The following is a 20,808-nucleotide window of genomic DNA, read 5'->3' as shown; positions in this document are numbered from 1 at the left end:
ACATATTTATTGAGCACTTCAACAGTAATAAAAGGAAAACATAACACTGGAAAAATCCCACAACAATTTAGAAAAATAGAGTACTTTAATAGACTATTTGACACCAAAACAACAAAACGCCAATGAATAGAACTAGAGTTACGATTTTTTAAAGGTTAAAGTGAAATATAGAAACTACAACACCAGAGAGCCAAGCATGGACATTTAGTCATGCGAGACCAAGACATATTCCAAATGTATGGCCAACCACGACGATGCACAGTTCGACTACATGAAGTGGATTTGGCCCGGTCTCTGCTTAAATTCAAATGTAGAAGAATTTGTCAAGAAAAATGCATGAGAAGGTAAAGTACAGCGGGGCAAGGAAGCCAGCGGTGTCCAAGTACAAAGCGGCGTCGTTGAAGCGCCGATGGACAAAGTCGCGGTGCAGATTTCTACATTTGGACTTAGACTCTTTTACAAAAGTCGAAAATCTCCAGCGGCATGAAGCTGCAGTCTGTAACCGAAGAGGGCTCAGCAAGGCCAATTAACCATTCTGTGAGGAGCCGCTGAACAGGATTTGCTGCTGTGGAGAAAAAAGCAGTGTGAGCTGTCGCAAAGTCAGGCCGACTGGCAATGGAGCTTGGGAGGATAAATGAGCAGTTAGGTACTGGTCTCCTCCCGGTTCTCAGAGTACTTTTTGACAGAAAAATGTTTAAGTCCCAACTTTTGGATTTGGACTATCTGGGCAACATTAGCAGCACTTCAAAGGACCCAGGACTGGAGGGGCACCATTTGGAGGGTCAGGACTCACTTAGGCTGGGTCCAGGTGTGGGTTCAAAATGATTAGCGCCTTTTCTGTCCCTGAGGCTCTGAGCAGGAGGCTAGCCAACTAGCCCTTGGAGTCGAATCAGCAAAGCAGGTGTCAAGCAGCAGAAAAGTCGTCTGAGGGCACACACCAGGATTCAGGCAACAGGGGAGTCCTCTTGGTGCAGAAGGGCAGTCCTCTTGGTACAGCAAGGCAGGCCTCTGAAATACAGAGAAGGCCACAGGCGGAAGGGCCTTCCTCAGAGTCCTTCCACAGACCCAGAAGTGAACTGAAGAGTGGGTCTGAGGCTCCTATTTTTATAGCTGATGCCAGCTTTGAAGTGGAAGAAACTTCTGGAGTTTTCCCCTCAAAGAAATGTCTGGAATTCCCTGCCTCCCTCCCTGGTCCCAGTCTGTCTGCAGTCATAATAGGCTAGGGTGAAGTATTTTCTGTGTGATCTGAGGCAGTGTCTTTCAAGTGCACGTAGAACTGTGCACAGCTTCACCACCCCATCCTGCCAACACCCAACCCCTCTATTTGTGGCTGTCGGGGGGGGGGGGGGGGGGGGGAATACACAAAGTCCAACTAACAACTACACCAAGTCATGTAACCCAGTAAATAGACTGCAGGCACCAAATAGGAAAATGCCAACTTTCTAAAAGTTGAATTTTCAGAACTGTGACTTCAAATCTGACATTACCATTAAAGAAAATTTTAAATTAAAATCACTAGAAATCAAACAGGTTATTTGTACTTGCTCTCAATCAAAAGGTAGCACTTCTTAAATGTAATAATGTAACCAAATGTTATCTTATGGGAGAAGATAGACTGACAGTAGAGAAAAACGAATATGTGAGATTTTTCAATACCAGGACACGTAAAACTCAAAAGTCCAACTTTTAAATTACAGTGCATCCTGTCCTATGAGCTGTCTAGCACCTACCTTAGGGCTTACTTTTATGTAATAAAAAGGGAATTTTAGGCTTGGCAAGGGGATTATTTTCCCAAGTCGAATTGACAGTTTCAAACTGCATAATTGGATGACACAAGGATTGCTGTAGGCCCACTAGTAGCATTTAATTTACAACCCCTGGGTATATATTATACCACTTTACTAGGGACTTATAAATAAGCTAAATATGGCAATCAGTTGTAAGCCAATATTAAAATTGTTTTAGGGAGTGGATACCATCACTTTTGCACTGGTTAGATGTGGTAAAGTCCAAAATGAATTCAACAAAAAATGAAATCATTAAAATAGAAAGTGAGAAGGCAAAAAGTGTGGGGGAAGACCATGCTAAGGATCACAAGTCTAACACACAAACCGTGTAAGGAAAATGCTACTTACCAGTATGCATCTGTTCTTGGCATGTAGACTTGCAGAGTAGCTCACTGTGCATAGATCGCCACCTAGTGTTGGGCCCGGATGTTTGCAGTTTGTTGTTGTCCTGAAAAGTTTCTTTGGAAGTCACGAGATCGGTGACTCCTCCTTAGGACCACATTGCGCATGGGCATCGGCTCCATCCCCAGAGTGTTTTTCGCCATTAGGGAAATGATGGAGCTTTGCAAGAAAAGGAAGGATGCCCATGTAAATTGTATCTAATTAAGATAATACTGGAACAGACAAGGATAGCCGGGGAGGCGGGTGGGCGTGTGCAACTCTGCAGCTCTACATGCCAAGAACAGATGCATACTGGTAAGTAGCATTTTCCGTTCGAGGCATATGAGCTGCAGATTGCACACTCTGCATAGATTGTATAGCAGTACCCACTCTTAGCAGCGACCACTCCTATCTGTTGCAGTAGTTTGGAATAATGTTTTGAGAACAGCCTGGCCCACATTAGCTTGTTGTTTTGTTTTCACATCTACACAATAGTGTTTTGTGAATGTGTGCGGTGTAGCCCATGTAGCTGCTCTGCAGATGTCATCTAGGGGAATGTTCCCTAAAAATGCCATTGAAGCCCCTATTTTTCTTGTAGAGTGGGCTTTAGGAGGAACAGATAACATACGTTTAGCTTTGTGGTAACAAATCTGTATGCATTTGACGATCAATCTAGCTATCCCAGATTTTGAAATGGGATTACCTTTGTGTGGTGGTGAGAAAGACACAAAAAGTTGTTTTGTCTTACGAAAAGGTTGAGTTATTTCTATTTAGTATAGCAATGGTCTTTTGACATCTAATGTGTGAAGAGCTCTTTCTGCTACGGACTGTGGTTGCGAGAAGAAAACGGGCAGTTCCACAGATTGATTGAGATGGAATGGAGAAATTACTTTGGGCAGGAATTTTTTATTAGTACGTAGAACTACCTTATTTTGATGCATTTGCAAGAAGGGTTCTTGGATGGTTAGTGCTTGTAGTTCTCTAACTCTCCGCAGAGAAGTAATAGCTACTAGGAAAGCAACTTTCCATGTTAAAAATTGTAATTCACATCTGTGTAAAGGTTCAAAGGGAGGTCCCATTAACCGTGTGAGAACAACATTAAAATTCCACACAGGCAAAGGTGGTACTCTGGGAGGGATTTTTCTTTTAAGGCCTTCCATAAAGGCTTTAATGGCAGGCACTCTGAACAGAGATAGTTGTTGTCTGTTTTGCAGATATGCTGCTATTGCGGCAAGATGTAGTCTAATAGACGTATAGGCTAAGTTACCTTTTTGGAGATGCAGTAAGTATCCTATGATGTGTTGAATAGACACATTGAGGGGATCAATATTGTTGTTGTGACAATATATCACAAATCGTTTCCACTTGGCTGCGTAACATGCCCTAGTGGTTGTACGCCTAGCTTCTTTAATGACATTCATGCAGTCTGGAGGAAGGTTCAGATATCCAAATTCTAGGACTTCAGGTGCCAGATCGCAAGGTTGAACTGAGCTGGGTCCGGGTGTCTGATCTCTCCACGGTTCTGTGTTAATAGGTGTGGAGACAGGTGCAGTTTTTGGTGCGGTACTACAGACAGTTGTAGCAGTGTGGTGTACCACGGTTGTCTGGCCCACGTTGGAGCAACTAGGATGAGGTTCAGAGAATGCTGCTGTAGTTTGCGTACTACTAGTGGCATGAGTGGTAGAGGTGGAAAAGCGTACGCAAATCTGTTTGACCAATTGATCCGTATTGCATTGCCTTTTGACAGTGGGTGTGGATATCTGGCGGCAAAGCTTGGGCATTTTGCATTTTCGTGGGTGGTAAATAGGTCTATTTGAGGTTGTCCCCACATCTGAAAGAATGGTTGAAGAACTTGCCTATGAAGTTCCCACTCGTGGGTCTGTTGTGTTTGACGACTTAACAGATCTGCTATAGTATTTTGTACTCCCGGAACATGCTGTGCGAGGAGGAATATGTTTTGAAGTAAAGCCCACCTCCATATGTCCTGTGCTCGTTGAGAGAGTTGCAGGTAGTGTGTGCCTCCCTGCTTCTGTATGTAGTACATTGCTGTCATGTTGTCTGTGCGGACTAACACAGCTTTGTTTGCTACTTGCTTCTGGAAAGCTTTCAGTGCTAAAAATATTGCTAGTAACTCCAGATGATTGATGTGGAGTAATTTTTGTTGCGGTGTCCACCTGCCTTGCATGGAGTGTTGCAGTAAGTGGGCTCCCCAGCCGGAGAGCGATGCGTCCGCAGTCAAGATTATCTGAGGAACTGGCTCTAGGAACGGTCGTCCCTTGGAAAGGTTTTTGGTGTTCCACCACTGCAGAGAGCGATGAGTCCGACCGACTACCAACACTAGGTCTGTTAAGTGACCTTGAGCCTGGTTCCATTGACGTGATATGCACTCTTGCAGCGGACGCATCTGAAGTCTTGCATGAGGTACTATGAAGATGCAAGAGGCCCTCATCACTGGGAGTTGCATGAACACTCGTGCTGGGAGGGAGTGTTGTAGCTGAAACTTTGTTAGAAGAGTTTGCATGCTGGCTATCCTTGCTGGAGTGGGATAAGCTAGCGCTGTTGAGGTGTTTATTGTGGCACTGAGGTACTGTTGTAATTTGGATGGCTGTAGAGGAGACTTGGTGTGGTTTATTGTGAACCCCAAGTTGTGGAGCAGTTGGATTGTGGCATGAGTGTGTTCCACACACTGGTTGTATGAGCTGGCTTTCATGAGCCAGTCGTCGAGGTATGGGAAGACATGGATGTGCTGTCTTCGTAGATGTGCTGCCACCACTGCTAAGCACTTGGTGAATACTCTTGGTGCTGTTGTGACTCCAAATGGGAGTAATTTGAATTGATTGTGCGGCCCGGTCTATTACAAATCTGAGATACTTCCTGTGAGCCTTGTGAATGGGAATGTGGAAGTATGCGTCCTTGAGATCTAGAGTAGCCAGGAAGTCGTTTTGCAGCAGGAGCGGAAGGACTTGTTGGGGTGTGACTATGTGAAAATGGTCTGACTGTATGTATATGTTTAGCGGTCTGAGGTCTAAAATAGGCCTTAGAGAGCCGTCCTTCTTTGGAATCAGAAAATATAGAGAGTAAACCCCCTTGTTTTGTTGGTGCAGAGGAACTGGTTCTATTGCACTTTTTTCTAGCAGGGATGCTACTTCTTGCTTTAACAGTGATAGATGTTCTTGTGACATTGGACGCTGTTTGGGTGGTATGTTTAGGGGGGTAGATGTTAGTTACAGACAGTAACCTGACTGAATAATTTGTCGCACCCACCTGTCTGATGTGATGTTGATCCAGGCAGGCAGGAATTGTTGAAGTCTTCCCCCCGCAGGACTGGAATGTTGGCGGGGAAGGGGAGGAAAGTCTTTGGGTAGGGGTAGAGGCAGAGCGGGAGTTATTATTTTTGCCTCTGCCTTTGTTGTTGTTACCCCTGTAACCCCCTCTCTGGTAGCCCTTAGTAAATGTGGATTGACCAAGGGTTTTGTAGGAAGTGGAGGGACTTTGAGGAGTAGCCTCTTGTGTTGCCTCTGTATGATGAGCGACACAAGGAACGTCTGGGAGCTTGCTGCTGCAAGGCTCCCATAGATTTTGCTGTATCGGTGTCTTTTTTAATTTTCTCTAAAGACACGACAACATTTGGGCCAAATAAAAATGTCTCATCAAATGGCTGATTAAGGATGGAGTTTTGTACCTCAGGTCTAAAACCTGAAATACGTAGCCAGGCATGTCTACGTAGTAGGGTGCTGGTATTGATTGCTCTTGAGGCGGTATCTGCAGCGTCTAGGGCACAACAAATGGAAGTATTAGTGATATTTTTACCTTCCTGTATACGTTAATTAGCCCTGTTTTTGTATTTGTCTGGTAGGTGCTGCATTATGGACTCTAGTTCATCATATTGTGCCCGGTCATATCTTGCCAGCAACGCTTGGGTGTTGGCAATGCGCCAGATGTTAGCTGCTTGTGCCGCTGTTCGCTTGCTGGAGGCATTAAGGAGCTTAGATTCTTTGTCTGGTGGTGAGGCCTCACCTGATGTCTGAGAATTAGCACCTTTACGTGCATTAGACACGACTAGAGAATCTAATTGTGCTGGACTTTTAATATAAACTGGGTCTGCAGGGGCAGCTTTATATTTTTTCTCATTGCGAGGATTGAGGACCCTAGCCCTGACAGGCTCCTTAAAAACCTCTATTGAGTGCTTGATGACACCCTTAAGCATTGGTAAAATGGCAGTAGACCTTTGTGTGTTATGAAAAGTGTCTAGTAGGAAATCTTCCTCCACTGCATCGGTGTGTAAGTCCACCCCATGATATTGTGCAGCCCTTTGGACTAGTAGGTTAAACCCTATAGTGTCCTCTGGTGGGGAAGGTCTGGAAAGGTATACATCTTCTTGTGGGACGTAAGGCACATCATGGGTGTTGTAATCATCCCATGGATTAAGTGACTGAGGGGGGACTATTGGTGCCTGCAGGGTCATGTGCACCCCCACGTATGTCGTCAGAATCTGTGTCTACATATTATCTGGATTAGTAGATGGTGTAGGTGAATGATGAATGATGTGGTGGAGGAGGTGTAGGAGGAGGAACAATATGGGGAGGTGGTGGAAAAGGGACTCTTAATGGAGAGGTTGCAATGTTCTTCTTCTTTGGAGGGGGAAGAGGTGCTGGCGCCTCAAGTGGTCTCTTCTTGAAGCGGAGTCAAATGTCCGGTTTTAGGATCCTTTACAAGAGTTTTCTGATTGGGATCCGGTGTAAAAAGTTCTTGTGAGTGGGGCAAATCCTTCGGCATCAAAGTTTTCGGCTCCATAGGTTTTTTTGGCACCCAGTCGGTAGCTGGTGTCGAGTCTTTTGGCTTAGGAGTGTGCCCTTTTGCAATGTCTTTTACCGGAACCTGTTCTTTCGGTTCCGGGTGTTTCTTCAGCTCCGACGCGTGTGAATCTGGCGCTTTGGGCGATTTTTTACTGAGTTCCGAGTGCGGTTTCGGCATCGATGAGCCGCTGCCAGTCTTCGGCGCCGTGTGCTTAGGTGTCGGAGCAACAGTCGGCGTAGTAGAGGAAAATGGCTTCTTTTTCAGTGTTGGTATAGGATTGGCACCGGGAATAGGCCGGCTCGAGGCCGAGCCGCCTGAAGGCTTAGTGGGCTTCTTTGCCGGGCCTGAAGGCGGGGCGTGGGAAGCAGTGTCCCGGTGTGCACCCGGGCCCGAATGTGAGGGTGTGACCGAAGCCTTTTTTGAGGGTGTCGAGGAAGGGTTGGTGTCGACGGTCTTACTTACGACCCGTTGAGCTGGAGCGATGTCCTCGATGTCGGAGTCTTCGGCATCTAGGATCTGATACTCTCCTCGGCGTGCTGGTGTTCTGGAACGACGCCCTCTTTGAAGATGTCGTCGGGAATCGAAGCTGACGAGCGAGCCATAGTTCTCCGAGCTCGCCGGCCCGAATGGTTTTCTTGGAGTGGAATGAGGCACACACCGAACAGTCTTTGGCCTTGTGCTCCGGTGAAAGGCAAAGGTTGCACACCTCATGTAGGTCGGTGTGGGGAAACTTCAACCCACATTGAGGACACTTCTTGAATGGCGTTCTTTCCATGAGCCAGAAAGCAAGGCCTAGGTAGGCCCGAAGGCCTTCGTCCACAACCGGAATCGAAGACTTCGAAGTGGTAGAGAATCGCGTTGATGTAGCGCGATCAAAACAATACCGTCGAACTGGGTGAGGATTTCACGCCGAAGAAAAATCGGTTCCAAACTGGAGCGCAGGAAACACATCCGAGCCCGATGGCGGAAAAAAACAATCTGGGGATGGAGCCAATGCCCATGTGCAAAGTGGTCCTAAGGAGGAGTCGCCTATCTCGTGACTTCCAAAGAAACCTTTCAGGACAACAACAAACTGCAAACATCCGGGCCCAACACTAGGTGGCGATCTATGCACAGTGTGCAATCTGCAGCTCATATGCCTCGAACATACTTTCTTTGCATTTTCTCACATGCACTGATTATTGCACCAAATAATTCCTGTATATATCTTTACTGGAAAACGAATAATAACGAATATCAGTAAAAGACCACAAAAAGACTGCAAAATCGCCTACTAAGGTGAGTAGTGTCCATTGTATGCTAGCAAAATGTTGATACTTTGAATGTAAATCAGATATTGAGTTCTAAGAAAATGATGCTGTCCTTAGTGAAATCCTATTCAAGATGATGCAATTGAACCACTGTTAATTTATAACACAGTCAAGGTACCACCTTTCTGCTGGCGACTGGGGACAAGGAATCACATTGTCACAATTGTGCAGTTCCAGCTTAAACTTGATGTCATGAAGAGTGTGATTGTGACTCCACTCCCTTAATCTGCTTCCTCTTTAATACACAACTCCACTTTTGACACACTCCCACACTGGCATTGTTACAGCATGTTCAATTTAACAGTGCTAGGGTGAGCATGAGTCTGCCTTATGGGTGGGGTACTTTCATTAGTCATATGTGGGCTCCTTCCTGCTTTAAGCCTTCCTATGGATGTTCCCTCAAAAGCAGACGAGGCAAGCTACTTCTCAGCCTCCTCAATCAGCTCAACCTATTAACGAGTGTGGGTAGATGGGAACCCCAGTTTACAAGAAATTCAGTATGTCATCTCCCAATATCCATAATCCTTTACTCAAAAATGGGGTGTACTAGATACAGCTAAATGGAAGCAAAATACACATTTTGGCATCCAATAACCGCTAGGAGCAATTCAGCCTTGCAATTGTGAATCATTAGGAAATTGCATTGAAATTTATCCTAGGACAGCTGGCAGGGTGAGAGGTTGTTTTTGATATTAGGACACTGGAAAAGTGAGAGCTCCATTAATGAAAATGAAGTGTCTTGGGGCTAATAATGGCTGGTATATACCTTGTGCTACAACTTTCCAATGTTTATCTATAGCCTTATAGTCCACTGCTGAGGGCTATACCGGTTGTTAAAGGTTCTAAACTAGAGTTATAAATCTGAGCCACAGGCGAGGGCCTATAACAAGGGAGTGGACCTTTTAACAACAGGTATAGCCCGAGGCAGAAGGCTATTAGAACATTCCACCAACTAAGGGTAGAGTATTCTAAATTAGAAAGAAAGAAACATGGGGGCATATGTACGAAACTGATTTTTAGTCTTAAACGTTGCGATTCGCAAAAAAGCAGCGTTTGCGACAAAAAATTAGCTAAACGCGATGTATAAGGAAAATCGCATCGCAATATTAAGTAATCACAAAATTTGCAATTCCTTAATTTAAAGCGCAGCATTACATTTGCAGGCCTACAACCACAGGGGACGGTCATCGCTAAAACAATTTGACATTGCAAGTTTACACAGCTTTCAGCCGACAGCCCGGGGGCCCGGCAGCAATTCAACATGTCGTTTGACAGGAGCGGAATAGTGGCGTATGAGAAGATGAATGTCTTAAATTTTATATTTCAAAAAACAAAAAACATAACACACATTCACAAGGCAAAGAAAAATGTATTCGGGAAACATGAGTTCACGGGGAGTAGTTCCATAGTAAGCAAGGAATATTCAAAGCATCAATTACGAGGTGAGGGGGCAGCGAGGAGACCATGCAATATTTACAAGTAGCGAACAAACCTGGAGTGCCGTCTAGGGAGACATGGGAATATCGAGGGTAAAATCCTGTGGGGGAGTACAAACATTCCCACGATAAGTATTCCATTGAGACCATATTTTGTTCCATATTTTGTTCCATCTCCTGGGTCTGCCCCTGGATAGGTAAACCGTCTTTTCTCTGAACATGCACGAGTCCATGTTTCCCTCCAAGCCGATACTGTAGGCGGTCTGTGGGAGCCCCATAGCTGCGCAATGTCCCTCTTAGCAGTCATGTTACCAAGGGTCGCCCAGCAAATCTACGCAGTGGTATAATCATTCGGTTCCCATACATTGAGGAGGCAGCGTCTGGCCTCAGGCAGAAGTGGGACCCCTGTGACCCTTTCCATGGTGGCATGCACTCTAGACCAAAAAGCGGCAACAGCAGGACACTCCCACAATATATGAAGGAAGGTACCACTCACGCCGCAGCCACGCTTACATAGACCATCCAGAGAATAACCCATTCGTACCAGACGCGGACCAGTTACATACACACGATGGAGGATCTTTAACTAGACGAACCGAAGGCGGGCAGGGATGGCCACCTCCTTGGGGGAGGACACGGCCATTTGCCAATCCTAGTCATCCAATTCCAATCAGTCAGCAGTCCATACAGCCCTGAGGCGCACAAGCAAGTTGACTCTGTTGTTAATGAGCTTTTTATAAATCAGTGAGATGGTACTGTCAGGTACGTGGCCATCGAGGATACGGTCCTCGAGAGGCGAGGAATCAGGAATATCCGTCCCCGTGGGTAAGGCAGATAACAAGGCATGTCGCACCCGAGCGTACCGAAAGAACTCCTTGTCATCAAGCTCATATTCAATCTTAAGCGCCTCAAAAGTCTTAGCATTTCCTTTGGACCAAAGATCATCAACCTTACTTATACCGATCATGTCCCATTTATCAAAACCTTTCGTCCTCCACAAATTGCCCAAACCATCTAAATCATACAGCGGGGTTGCGCGGGATAATCTATCACACCATCCCATAGCAGCATTCGCATCGCGCCACATTTGCACTGCAATTTTGGTGGGTCCGACCAGAATCTTATATGGTCCCTTAGAGTATAGTGCCCTATTGAAATTCCCACCCGGCAAGAGATGTTTATCCATTGCAAAGGCAGGAGTTGGACCAGGGGCGTAAGTCACATGATTGTCCGCACCCAGCTGGGAGGCCCAATAATAGCGTCTAATATCCGGGAGGGCAATGCCGCCATCGTACCATGGAAGAGTGAGTTTGGGTAAGGAAATACGAGCACGCCCGTCCCAAATTAGTCGCCTCTGGAGGCCCATCCACTTCACGGAAATAGCCAGGAGGAATGGGATCAAAGGAGTTCTGGAGTGCATATAACAATCTGGGGAGCGACATCATCTTGAAGAGAGCCGCACGTCCCAAAGGTGAGAGAGGCGGCCGGCGCCATCGTAGAACGTCGAGTTTGAGCCGCTGAAGGGGGGCTCGAAGGTTACGTTCATAACGAACGGCGGGATCCAGCGAAATATAAATCCCCAGATACTTAAAGCCGGTCTCAGCCAACTGAATCGGGAATCTACGGGGCAACAGAGGGAGATCTCCAGCCAAAACGTAGACGCATGACTTAGTCCAATTGATGATGAGACCCGAGTTCTTCCCGAAGGAGGTCAGAACATCAAAAAGCACATTGAGGGACTTCTGAGGGGACGTGAGGTATAGGAGGATATCGTCCAAATATAGCGAGATTCAATCCTCAAAGTCGGGAGTCCACCGAATGCCCTTCATCGAGGGCTCCCAACGGAGCCACTCGGCCAACGGTTCCAAGGCGAGGGCAAAAAGCAACGGGGACAGTGGGCAACCTTGGCGGGTGCCTCGCCCGAGCGTAAAAGTACTGGAAACCCTCCCATTCACAACCACCTGAGCTAGCGGTCTTTCATAGAGAAGCTTCACCCAGGCAATGAACGTCGGTCCGAACCCAAACTTAGTGAGAGCTGCCCAAAGATACGGCCATTCTATGGTATCAAAAGCCATAGTAGCGTCAAGGGAAGCCAAAATGGCCGGCTCAGTAAGAGTCTCAGCTCTCGCGAGAACTCCGTGGAGTCTCCGAAGATTGAGGGCAGTGTTACGGTGCGGAATGAAGCCAGATTGATCCGGGTGGATTAAGTCTCCAATCACCTTAATCAATCGATTAGCCAACAATTTAGCAAGTATTTTGGGTTCGGCATTAAGTAGTGAAATGGGCCTATACGAAGCACAGCGATCACGTGGTTTACCCTCCTTGTGGATTACAACGATGGTAGCCAGGCGCTGATCAGTGGGAAGGACACCAGAATCAAATGCCTCGAGGAACATACCCCTCAAATGAGGCGCCATTTTGTCAGGTCACAGTTTATAAAGCTCAATGGGCAGTCCGTTGTGGCCCCTGGCCTTGCCGGACCGAAGGGCACGGATGGCAACAGTGATCTCATCCACTGTAATAGGCGCATCTATTAAGGCCCTATCCTCCTCGGAGAGGCAGGGCAATGCAATATCACGCAGCAACAGCCGGGAGTCGCACTCATCTCTATCACTGACCGAGGCATAAACCGTTTGAAAATGGTCCAAAAAACAATTAACAACCCCAACCGGGTCAGAAACACGATCACCATTCGACCTCTCAATCACAGGCACAACCCGATTCACTCTTTCTTTCTTATCCAGCCACGCAATTAGCTTACCCGCTTTATCACCCACGTCATACAGTCTACCTTGCTGCTCCCTATTCATGGCTTTTGCGGCGTCAGTTATAAGGGCTCTATAGCCCGCCTGTTTCAAACTAAGGGAGTGCAAAGTGGCACGGATAGCATCACCCCCAAGGTCACTCTCAAGTACAGTTATTTCAGATTCGAGGCGTACAAGTTCTTCATGTTTAGCCTTCTTAGCAGCAGCAATCAATGACAGTGAATGCCCACGAACAACAGTCTTAAAAGCCTTGCACAATGAGATGGAAGAAGAAACAGACCCCACATTTTCATTAAAGTAACAGTCAATAGCCTTCACCAGCTCAGAGCGTGTCTTAGGGTTTCGTAAATACCTAGGATTTATAGGAGCCACTCTCCCCTCACTGCCCATTCCGGCCTCAACACAGAACCACAAGGGGGAATGATCAGAGATACCCCTTGGAAGGTGACGGATCTCCCTGACGGAGGATGATTGCGCTGCAGGCATTAAAAAATAATCAAGTCTGGAGAGGCTACCATGGGCCCCCGAGTGGAACGTATATTGCAGTTGTGTGGGATGCATAAGTCTCCAGCTGTCCGTAAGCCCAAAAGTTTCAAGCAGCTCACTAAGCCACATTTGAGATCTAGGTAAGTCCCTGGGGGGGTGTCGATCAGAAGTGCCAGAAACCACGGAGTTAAAATCCCCGCCAAGAATCAGAAAACCTTCAGGTAGCCCCAGTAGAAGCCGCCCAAGGTCAGCATAGGGGGTGACCTGTAGGCCTGGGGGGACATATGTGATAATTATAGAAAGCGTCTTGCCCTCCCATCTCCCCGAGATCGCAGCATAACGACCCCTATCATCCAGCGTTATCTCGTCAATTTCAAGGGGTAGAGAGGACCTGATCAGAATGCCCACCCCTCTGGAGCCAGAGGTGAACCCGGCATGAGCGACTAGCCGATATCCACGTCTATTCATCGCCTGGCAAGCGTTACCAATCAAGTGAGTTTCCTGCAGCAAAACAATATCAGGGGAGTGGCGTCGAAGGAACTGTAGCACCTCCCCACGTTTTATTCTGTCCCCCAATCCATTGACATTCCAGGACAGCAGTCTCAACTCACTACCCCTCATCCCGAGAAAGGACCAGAGCCCCCACCTCATGAGACCCAACAATAGTAGGATGAAAGCAAATTATACGATGCCATGTGAAAAAAACAAACACACAAACACTCCCCCCCACCCCCAACGAAAGCCCGTTACAACACCCCCCACCCTGCACCCCTGCGTACAACTCAAAAGCCACCCCAACTTGCAGTGTGCCTGTCGCCCACTCATAAAACTAATCTACACAAAGAACCCAGGAGAAGGAAGAGTCCCCTACACCCCAGCCACCCTTGGGCTCAACATAAAACAATAACAAAAAATAAATAGCAAAACTCAGCTGACGAGCAATTAGGGAAAATCGGACGTCGGGAACCATAATGTCACTCTTGATCCGGTGTGCCCCTCTCGGCGCCCCCAGGGTGCTCAGTTCGATCATCCCATTTAGGCAAGGAATCAAGCCAGTCACTGACGCTGTCAGGGCGGTCGAAGAAAAAAGTCTGCTCCTCGTATTCGATGCGCAGCCGGGCCGGAAACAACATAGCATACTTGAGGCCCAGATCTCGCAGCCGCCTCTTCACTCCCTGGAAACCCATTCTTTGTCTTTGGACCTGAGGAGTAAAGTCCGGATAAATGTTCACGGTAGAATTCTCGAACTTCAAGGGGCCGCGATCCCGAGAGGCTTGAAGGATAGCGTCTCTGTCCCGAAAGTGGAAGAGCTTGGCAATGATAGGTCTCGGGGGGGGGGGGCCCGGCTTCACCTTTCCGCCCTGGAAACGATATGCACGCTCGACCGCAAAGAATTTGCTGAGTCCGGCAGGAGCGAGGTGATTTAGAACCAGGTCCTCTACTAGGAGGTCGACAGCATAGTTCTCGGGATTTTCCGGTACACCAATAAGGCGTATGTTATTTCGCCGGGCCCTATTTTCATGCTCCTCGAGTCGACGGGCCATGGAGTTGTGTGACAATCTCAGGTTGCCGATCTCAGTCTGTGCGTCCGCCACATCAGTGATCAGGCTGGAGGTCTTCAGATCCAAAGCCTTAACCCTCTCATTGGTCTTGGCTAGATCCGCTCTAATCAGCGTGACATCCACGGCTACGGTGTCGACCTTAGATGCGAGAGCCTCGTATTGCTGTCCCATCGCGGCCTTCACACCAGTAATGGCACTCATGACATCCTGGAGAGAAACCTCCATTGGCGCAGTAGAGTCTGCCTTAGGGTCTTCAGGAGTGCGGCTGGCACCGCTGGGGGATCCCTTCGGTTGTGTATATCGGTCCATGACATTGGTCTGAGTAGGTCCCCCGCGGACAGGCGTCTTTGTCTTATGCTTCTCAAACTCAGGTTTGGTGGTCATATTGGTAGCTGTGCCCCGAAGGGGCCCTCGAGACCTGGTAAAAATGGCCGATGTCGATGGGACAAAAGAAGACGGAAAATAGGCTAAAAATAGTATAATGCCAATAGAGCAATAGGTCAAAATGCTCAGACAGGGTAGGACTCAGCAGCGGAGCGGAGTTGTGCCGCCTCTGGAGTGGAACCGATAGAAAATCAGTCAGTCGGAGCACTAAGTAGAAATCAAAACCGAAAGTTAGGATGAGGCCGACTGGGGAGGAACCCCTCTGGCCGTTGTTGTTAAACTACTCTCCGGCCCACAACGCAGTAGAGCCCCCGGCCTCACCCGGGGCAGGCCCAGAAAGTTGAAGTTGGTGTGAAAACGGCTCCCGATGTCCAAATTCGATTTCCAAAAGGATGTTGAGGTCAGCAAGAGTTCGTCTTCAAAAGCCCATGTTTAAAATAAGGATATGTTAAGGATTTTTGCGAAAGGGCGGCGCGGGTCCCGGGAGCTCCTTGCTCACGTGACCATCTCGGATGCCCGCGTAGCTCCTCCTTCCACCCTTGCACCCTTGAAATTATTCTCAATTTGCGATTCTCAAATTGAGAATCACAAATTGAGAATGGTTTCCTGTTCATTCCTCTGGGCCTCCTGGCCCATAGGAATGAATGGGAAGGTATTCCTTAATTGCGATTTCGCAATTTGCTAATCGCAATTAAGGAATACTAAGAAATCGCTAAATATTTGCCATCTTTTGAATACATCCAGTTTTGCAATTCTCAAATAACGATTCCCAAAAAATCGCTATTTGAGAATCGCAAACACGGATGTTAATAAATATGCCCCATGAAGACATACATTGGAATGTTGGAGCTCTGGGCTTATACCAACCATTATAAGCCCGGAGCTACTCCACCGTCTTCGATAGAGCTCTCAACATTTTAATGTTCTAATTTCAGTTTTTCCCTTTTTAATTTAGAACCTTCTGGCCTCAGTAGAAAGAAGGTTCAAATAGCCTTATAACCCTTCTGTCTTATGCTATAGTGATGTTAAAAGCTCTCCCTCATTTTAGGCCCTCGTATGTGGCTCAGGCCTGTACAGGGTCGGTTTTAGCGCTGATGGCGCCCGGGGCGAGAATCATTTTTGGTGCCCCCACAGCTCATGTCTGCTTCCACGGATTTTCTCATTACCACTTGGCAAAGGTCTCCCTATCTCTCCAATTATAAATTATTGAAAACACAGTGCCCCCTCCCCGGAAGTCACCGCCCCCTCCATATGTCAGCTCCCAGTGCGGCTGCATCTGACGCACTGCCATTAAGCTAGTCCTGGGCCTGTAACTCCGGTCAGGGTCTTTATCAACTGGTGTAGCCCTCAGCAGAGCGCTATGAGGCTATATTAAGAATTTCTGAAAATGCCAAAATTGATGCGTACTGGCTTTGGGAATCATTTACCCATTACTGATGATTTATTCTGGTGACACTAAAATACAATATGAAGTCACAAGGGAAGACACTAAGGAACCCACTAGGAAGACTCAACCCACAAGGAGACGTGGGTGGAGTGCACACTGTCACTGGAACGAAGCTATACCTGGCTGATGAGCCTGAACAAGGGTGAAACTGGTCCTCGGCAGCCTGTGTTCCGGTTCAGGGAGGACCTGGCCTGGCAGTTCAGGATCACCTGCTCCCAACAGAGCAGGGTCAACACTGGTTTGCATATGGTTGAGCCCAAACTGAGGTGGCATAGTGTGCAAAACAACAACGGACTGGGATGCAGCCCCACGTAATTATCAGTGGCTGAGAATAAGTCAAGCAGTCCACCCATCACTTTTTATTATACTTTAGTTTGGCGGAGATCGTAGCATCACCTTCGTATGTTGACAAAAATAATTGTTGAAGATACAATCATGATGCTCAAATCTATTAGGTCACAATAGCTCTCGTCTTCAGAGAGTAACTCTGTTATGCCTTAGTTCTCGCAACAATTTTTGTGGTAGGAGATTGGTTGATTGCAATGAATAACTGTTCAGTATGAAGTAGGAAAGAGGGACTGGTTCAGTGGTGTGAAAGACCAAGCTTCTTCAATAATCTGTGAAAAGTTCTTAATGAAATTACTACTGTTGTATAATTCATTTTGGTATTGTTTAATACATTTTTTTTTCTTTTTCAATTCGCTTGATAACTTTATTTCGGTCAGATGACCATAAAAGTGCACATAAAATGCATCAGCACAGTAAAACAATAAATAGTCATAAAAAGTTAACAGAAAATTAAACTACAAGTTATCTAGATACTAGAAATAGAAGCAATAAGTACAACAATTAGGTTAAATAGGTTTGCCTCCTACGCCACATACTAAATAAATAACGAGAAACAGAAAACACAATGGGAGGATGGGTATCATAAGTCAGTATCCTGCAGGCCTGTGTAAAATGCAAGAATCCCAAATTCTTACAAATAGGAATCAACCAACATTTTCTAATTGCAGAGTAGGCAGGGCAGAAAAACAATACATGAGTTACATTCTCATTTTTATAACTACATGCAGGGCAGGCTTCAATATTGGGTTTTAGCCATTTGGATGTAAAAGACCTAATAGGTAGAGTGCCATGCCTTAACTGGAGATATAGCTTTCGAGCAAGCGGGGGATCAATTAAATCCAAGAATTCCTCAGTTTTGGATTCTGATTTAACTAAGAGGAACTCAGATGTCAACCTACCCAATGTTGTAGAGCTCGATAGCGTTTGAACGTTCTACATACGTATATGAGAAAGGAGTTCATTCTTTGATATCCCTAGGCAATAAGTCTCAAGGGTTTCCCACAGTTCCAAAAGACCTAACCGGGTACTAGCAGTGCGAATGTGCTGAAGCCAAGGGATCTTTTTGTATATAAGAAGAGACCAAATCTCTGAAAATTCCGTTCTGTAAGCGGCCAGTTCAGGGACTGACCACAACCTCTTCCAGTACATAATTGGTCTTGCACTTATGATATCCTCTATTGGGACCATGCCAAGATCAAGTCTAAGAGGGACCAAAGGCGTACTAGGCGGTAACCCAACTAGATTTCCCACAAAAGACTGCTCTACCTTTTTGAGGTTCAGTATCTGCTTGTGGCCCCAAAGTTCAGCCCCGTAAATTGCTGCCGTTCTAGCCTGGCGACAATATATCTCCAGAGCTGGGGACACCGGCCTAAAAGTTGACTCCCTAAAAACTTTGCTTATACCCCCAGCAAGCTGAGATAACTTAAGTGTGGACTTAGCAATCTGCGTGTTCCAGTCAAAGTTCTCAGTTAGAGTAACACCCAGATATACAAATGTTTTAACCCTTTCAAGGGGGGTACCATGTAAAACCGGGTTTGGGCGTACCCGCCTAGGGGGGTTAAAAATCATAAACTTTGTTTTTCCCATATTGATTTCTAATCCCCGAAGCTCACAAAACTCCACGAATCCATGAAGTGTGTTTTGAATGCCCGATGATGTTCTAGACAACAACAGAGTGTCGTCTGCGAACATCAGAGCGGGCACTCTGCCCGTAACCAATTTAGGGGCATCATTGTTTACCACATTTAATACATTTTACTTTTTCTATTTGCCTTGCTCTTGATTATTGTTATAAAAATAGTGGACAAGCTCCCTGAAATAAGTTACATTTTGTATTGTTAGGTAAGTGGATTTAGGATTTGACACCCTAGTTGGGTGCACCTACTACACTCACTTAGAGTAAAGGATTTCATACATTGTGTTTCTTATGTTACACCTCTGAAGTGCAATAGGTATAACCTCCAAATCAACATTGCTGAAGAGCGCCTCTTTTCCTTGTGACACTGTTTTCGCTTATCCACTAGTTGCATGCTAGCCTTCATGGTACCTGTAAAATCTATCATACTAGGAGTACAGAGGTTTTTACTACAATGATTGCTCTATGTCTATTCTTTTCATTCATTCTCTACATCAAATGCTAGTCTAGTATCTCAAATTATGCATGTCAGCAGATGCGAACATTATGCACTTGTCAACTTCCATGTCTTAATCTTGTTGCTATTTCATACTGCACTTATTCTTACAATTACTTGTCTATATTATCCTTTACTGACACTTGTATTATATTTTCCGAATGCTATGTCACCTTGTGTACTCCAATTCCTGCCCCATCCCTCCAACTGTTTGTAATAATCAATGTATATGGCAGAGTACCTTCGCTGAAAATGACTTGAGGGGCATTGTCTACCAGGTTTTCTGGCACTCACCAACACACAATCTAATCTTTGCTTGAGATGATTTCAACTTGCTCATATAATTAGCTAGGGCTGTGGGAACAGTGCATTGACTCGTCAGGACAGCACTCTGCTTTTGTTTGTTGGAAATGCTGCTGACTAGACGCCCAAAAAATCTTGCCACCTCTTTTGCCACCTTGACAAATACTGTAGATTGTCGGTGAACTTCATGTTCTTAAATGTGCCTGCCTTAAGGGTGATTTATATTAAACAATGAGAATTTTGCACAAACCTGGATGAATCTGTTTTACTGTAGCACTAGGACATGTGCAATACCTTTTCTGGCTTTGACATACATGGACAACAGCCAAATCTGTATGATGAACACAAAGTGGTTTTACTGCGTTATACCATCTTTATTAATTGTGTGCAGAGGTAATCATTAAAATATGCACGATTCCTCCTTCAACACTACTTTGACATAGAAGTCATTTGTTGGGGTATTTCTTGTGGCTTATGCCTTACAACTTAAATTACCCTTCCAGCAAGTACATGCAGTGGTGTCTAATGGATTCCTATCTAATGGATTCCTCACTTGGTATTATAGACTAAAGCATTTCTAAAGGCATTACAATGTCAGTTTGTATATAGAACTATTCAGTAGTCACTAATCAGATCCCCTCAGATTTCTAAAAATTAAAAATACAGTCTTTCTAAATTCATAGTGGAGTACCTCCATTAAACAAATTGAATGCATTTATGCTCATTGCCCATATACAAGCCAGAGTCTACCAATAAGCGTAACTAGTACGGTCTGCACACAAGCACTAAAAACATACAGTGACTGAGCAAATCAATGCAAGCATTCCACATCACCTTGCTGTAGACACACACATATTACATACCTCCAGTGTCTCAAACCAGCTTGCCAGCGATCTGCAAACATCAAAACTATGTCCAGCATTTTCATAATAGCTTCCTTTACAGAACTAACCTGAAAAAACACATCAAAGAAAGTTAAATTCAATCCAAAACAGGGTGCAAAACACTATTTTCGCTTGAAAGAATACATTAGATTAGGTTATGGGTGTATTCAGCATACTGGTGAAATAACTCATCACATCACCTGATCAAGGAGGCAAACCACATGTGGTGACGGAGCTTTCAGGTGGATTCAGACAGGACAGGAAAATCACATTCACATACAATGGAACCAAAATTGATGCGTTTTGTATGGCTGTTAAACCTTCTATGATTAGCTTTCTGTTGATCAATACCCCTCACCTTGTTTGGACACCAGACCACCTTTGCCAGCGAAGCTAAAAGGCTAGAATTCCTATTGGGCAGTCATATAGGAATGACATTTCAGACTGGCACAGTTATGAAGAACACTTTGGGGATTATTATTTTTTAAATTTCACTAACTTGTAAGAATAATGATATCTAAACTACTTGCATTATTAGCTGAATGTGTAATTCTACATACGATAATGCAAATGCAAATGCACTGGCTGCCCAGGCTTTTATCAGATGCAGGGTCTACTAGTAGTGAAGAATGCTATAGGTCAGTCAGGCTATATTTTAAATGATACTATTCTGTCATTCTTTTTCTCATTGGCGTGCACGGGCCATGGTTAAGTCAAGAGTTGACTTAAACATACACTGCCTCAAATTCAGATGCCTAACTGAGGCTAGACACTTGTATCTGAAGA

General features: G+C 45.6%; 1 protein-coding gene across 1 annotated transcript in view; it reads right to left on the bottom strand.

Moving 5' to 3' along the window:
• Window positions 1–20,808, bottom strand: part of TUBGCP5 (tubulin gamma complex component 5) — a 523,861-nt gene that overhangs the window by 30,551 nt on the left and 472,502 nt on the right. The window contains exon 21 of the mRNA XM_086934193.1: window positions 20,002–20,090. Coding sequence (XP_086790319.1) covers window positions 20,002–20,090 — 89 coding nt within the window. The remainder of the gene's footprint in view (window positions 1–20,001; window positions 20,091–20,808) is intronic.

This window comes from Lissotriton vulgaris, chromosome 8, assembly GCF_964263255.1.
Source record: "Lissotriton vulgaris chromosome 8, aLisVul1.2, whole genome shotgun sequence".
NCBI classification, from domain to species: domain Eukaryota; kingdom Metazoa; phylum Chordata; class Amphibia; order Caudata; family Salamandridae; genus Lissotriton; species Lissotriton vulgaris.
This window is presented reverse-complemented; position numbering and strand designations above follow the sequence as displayed.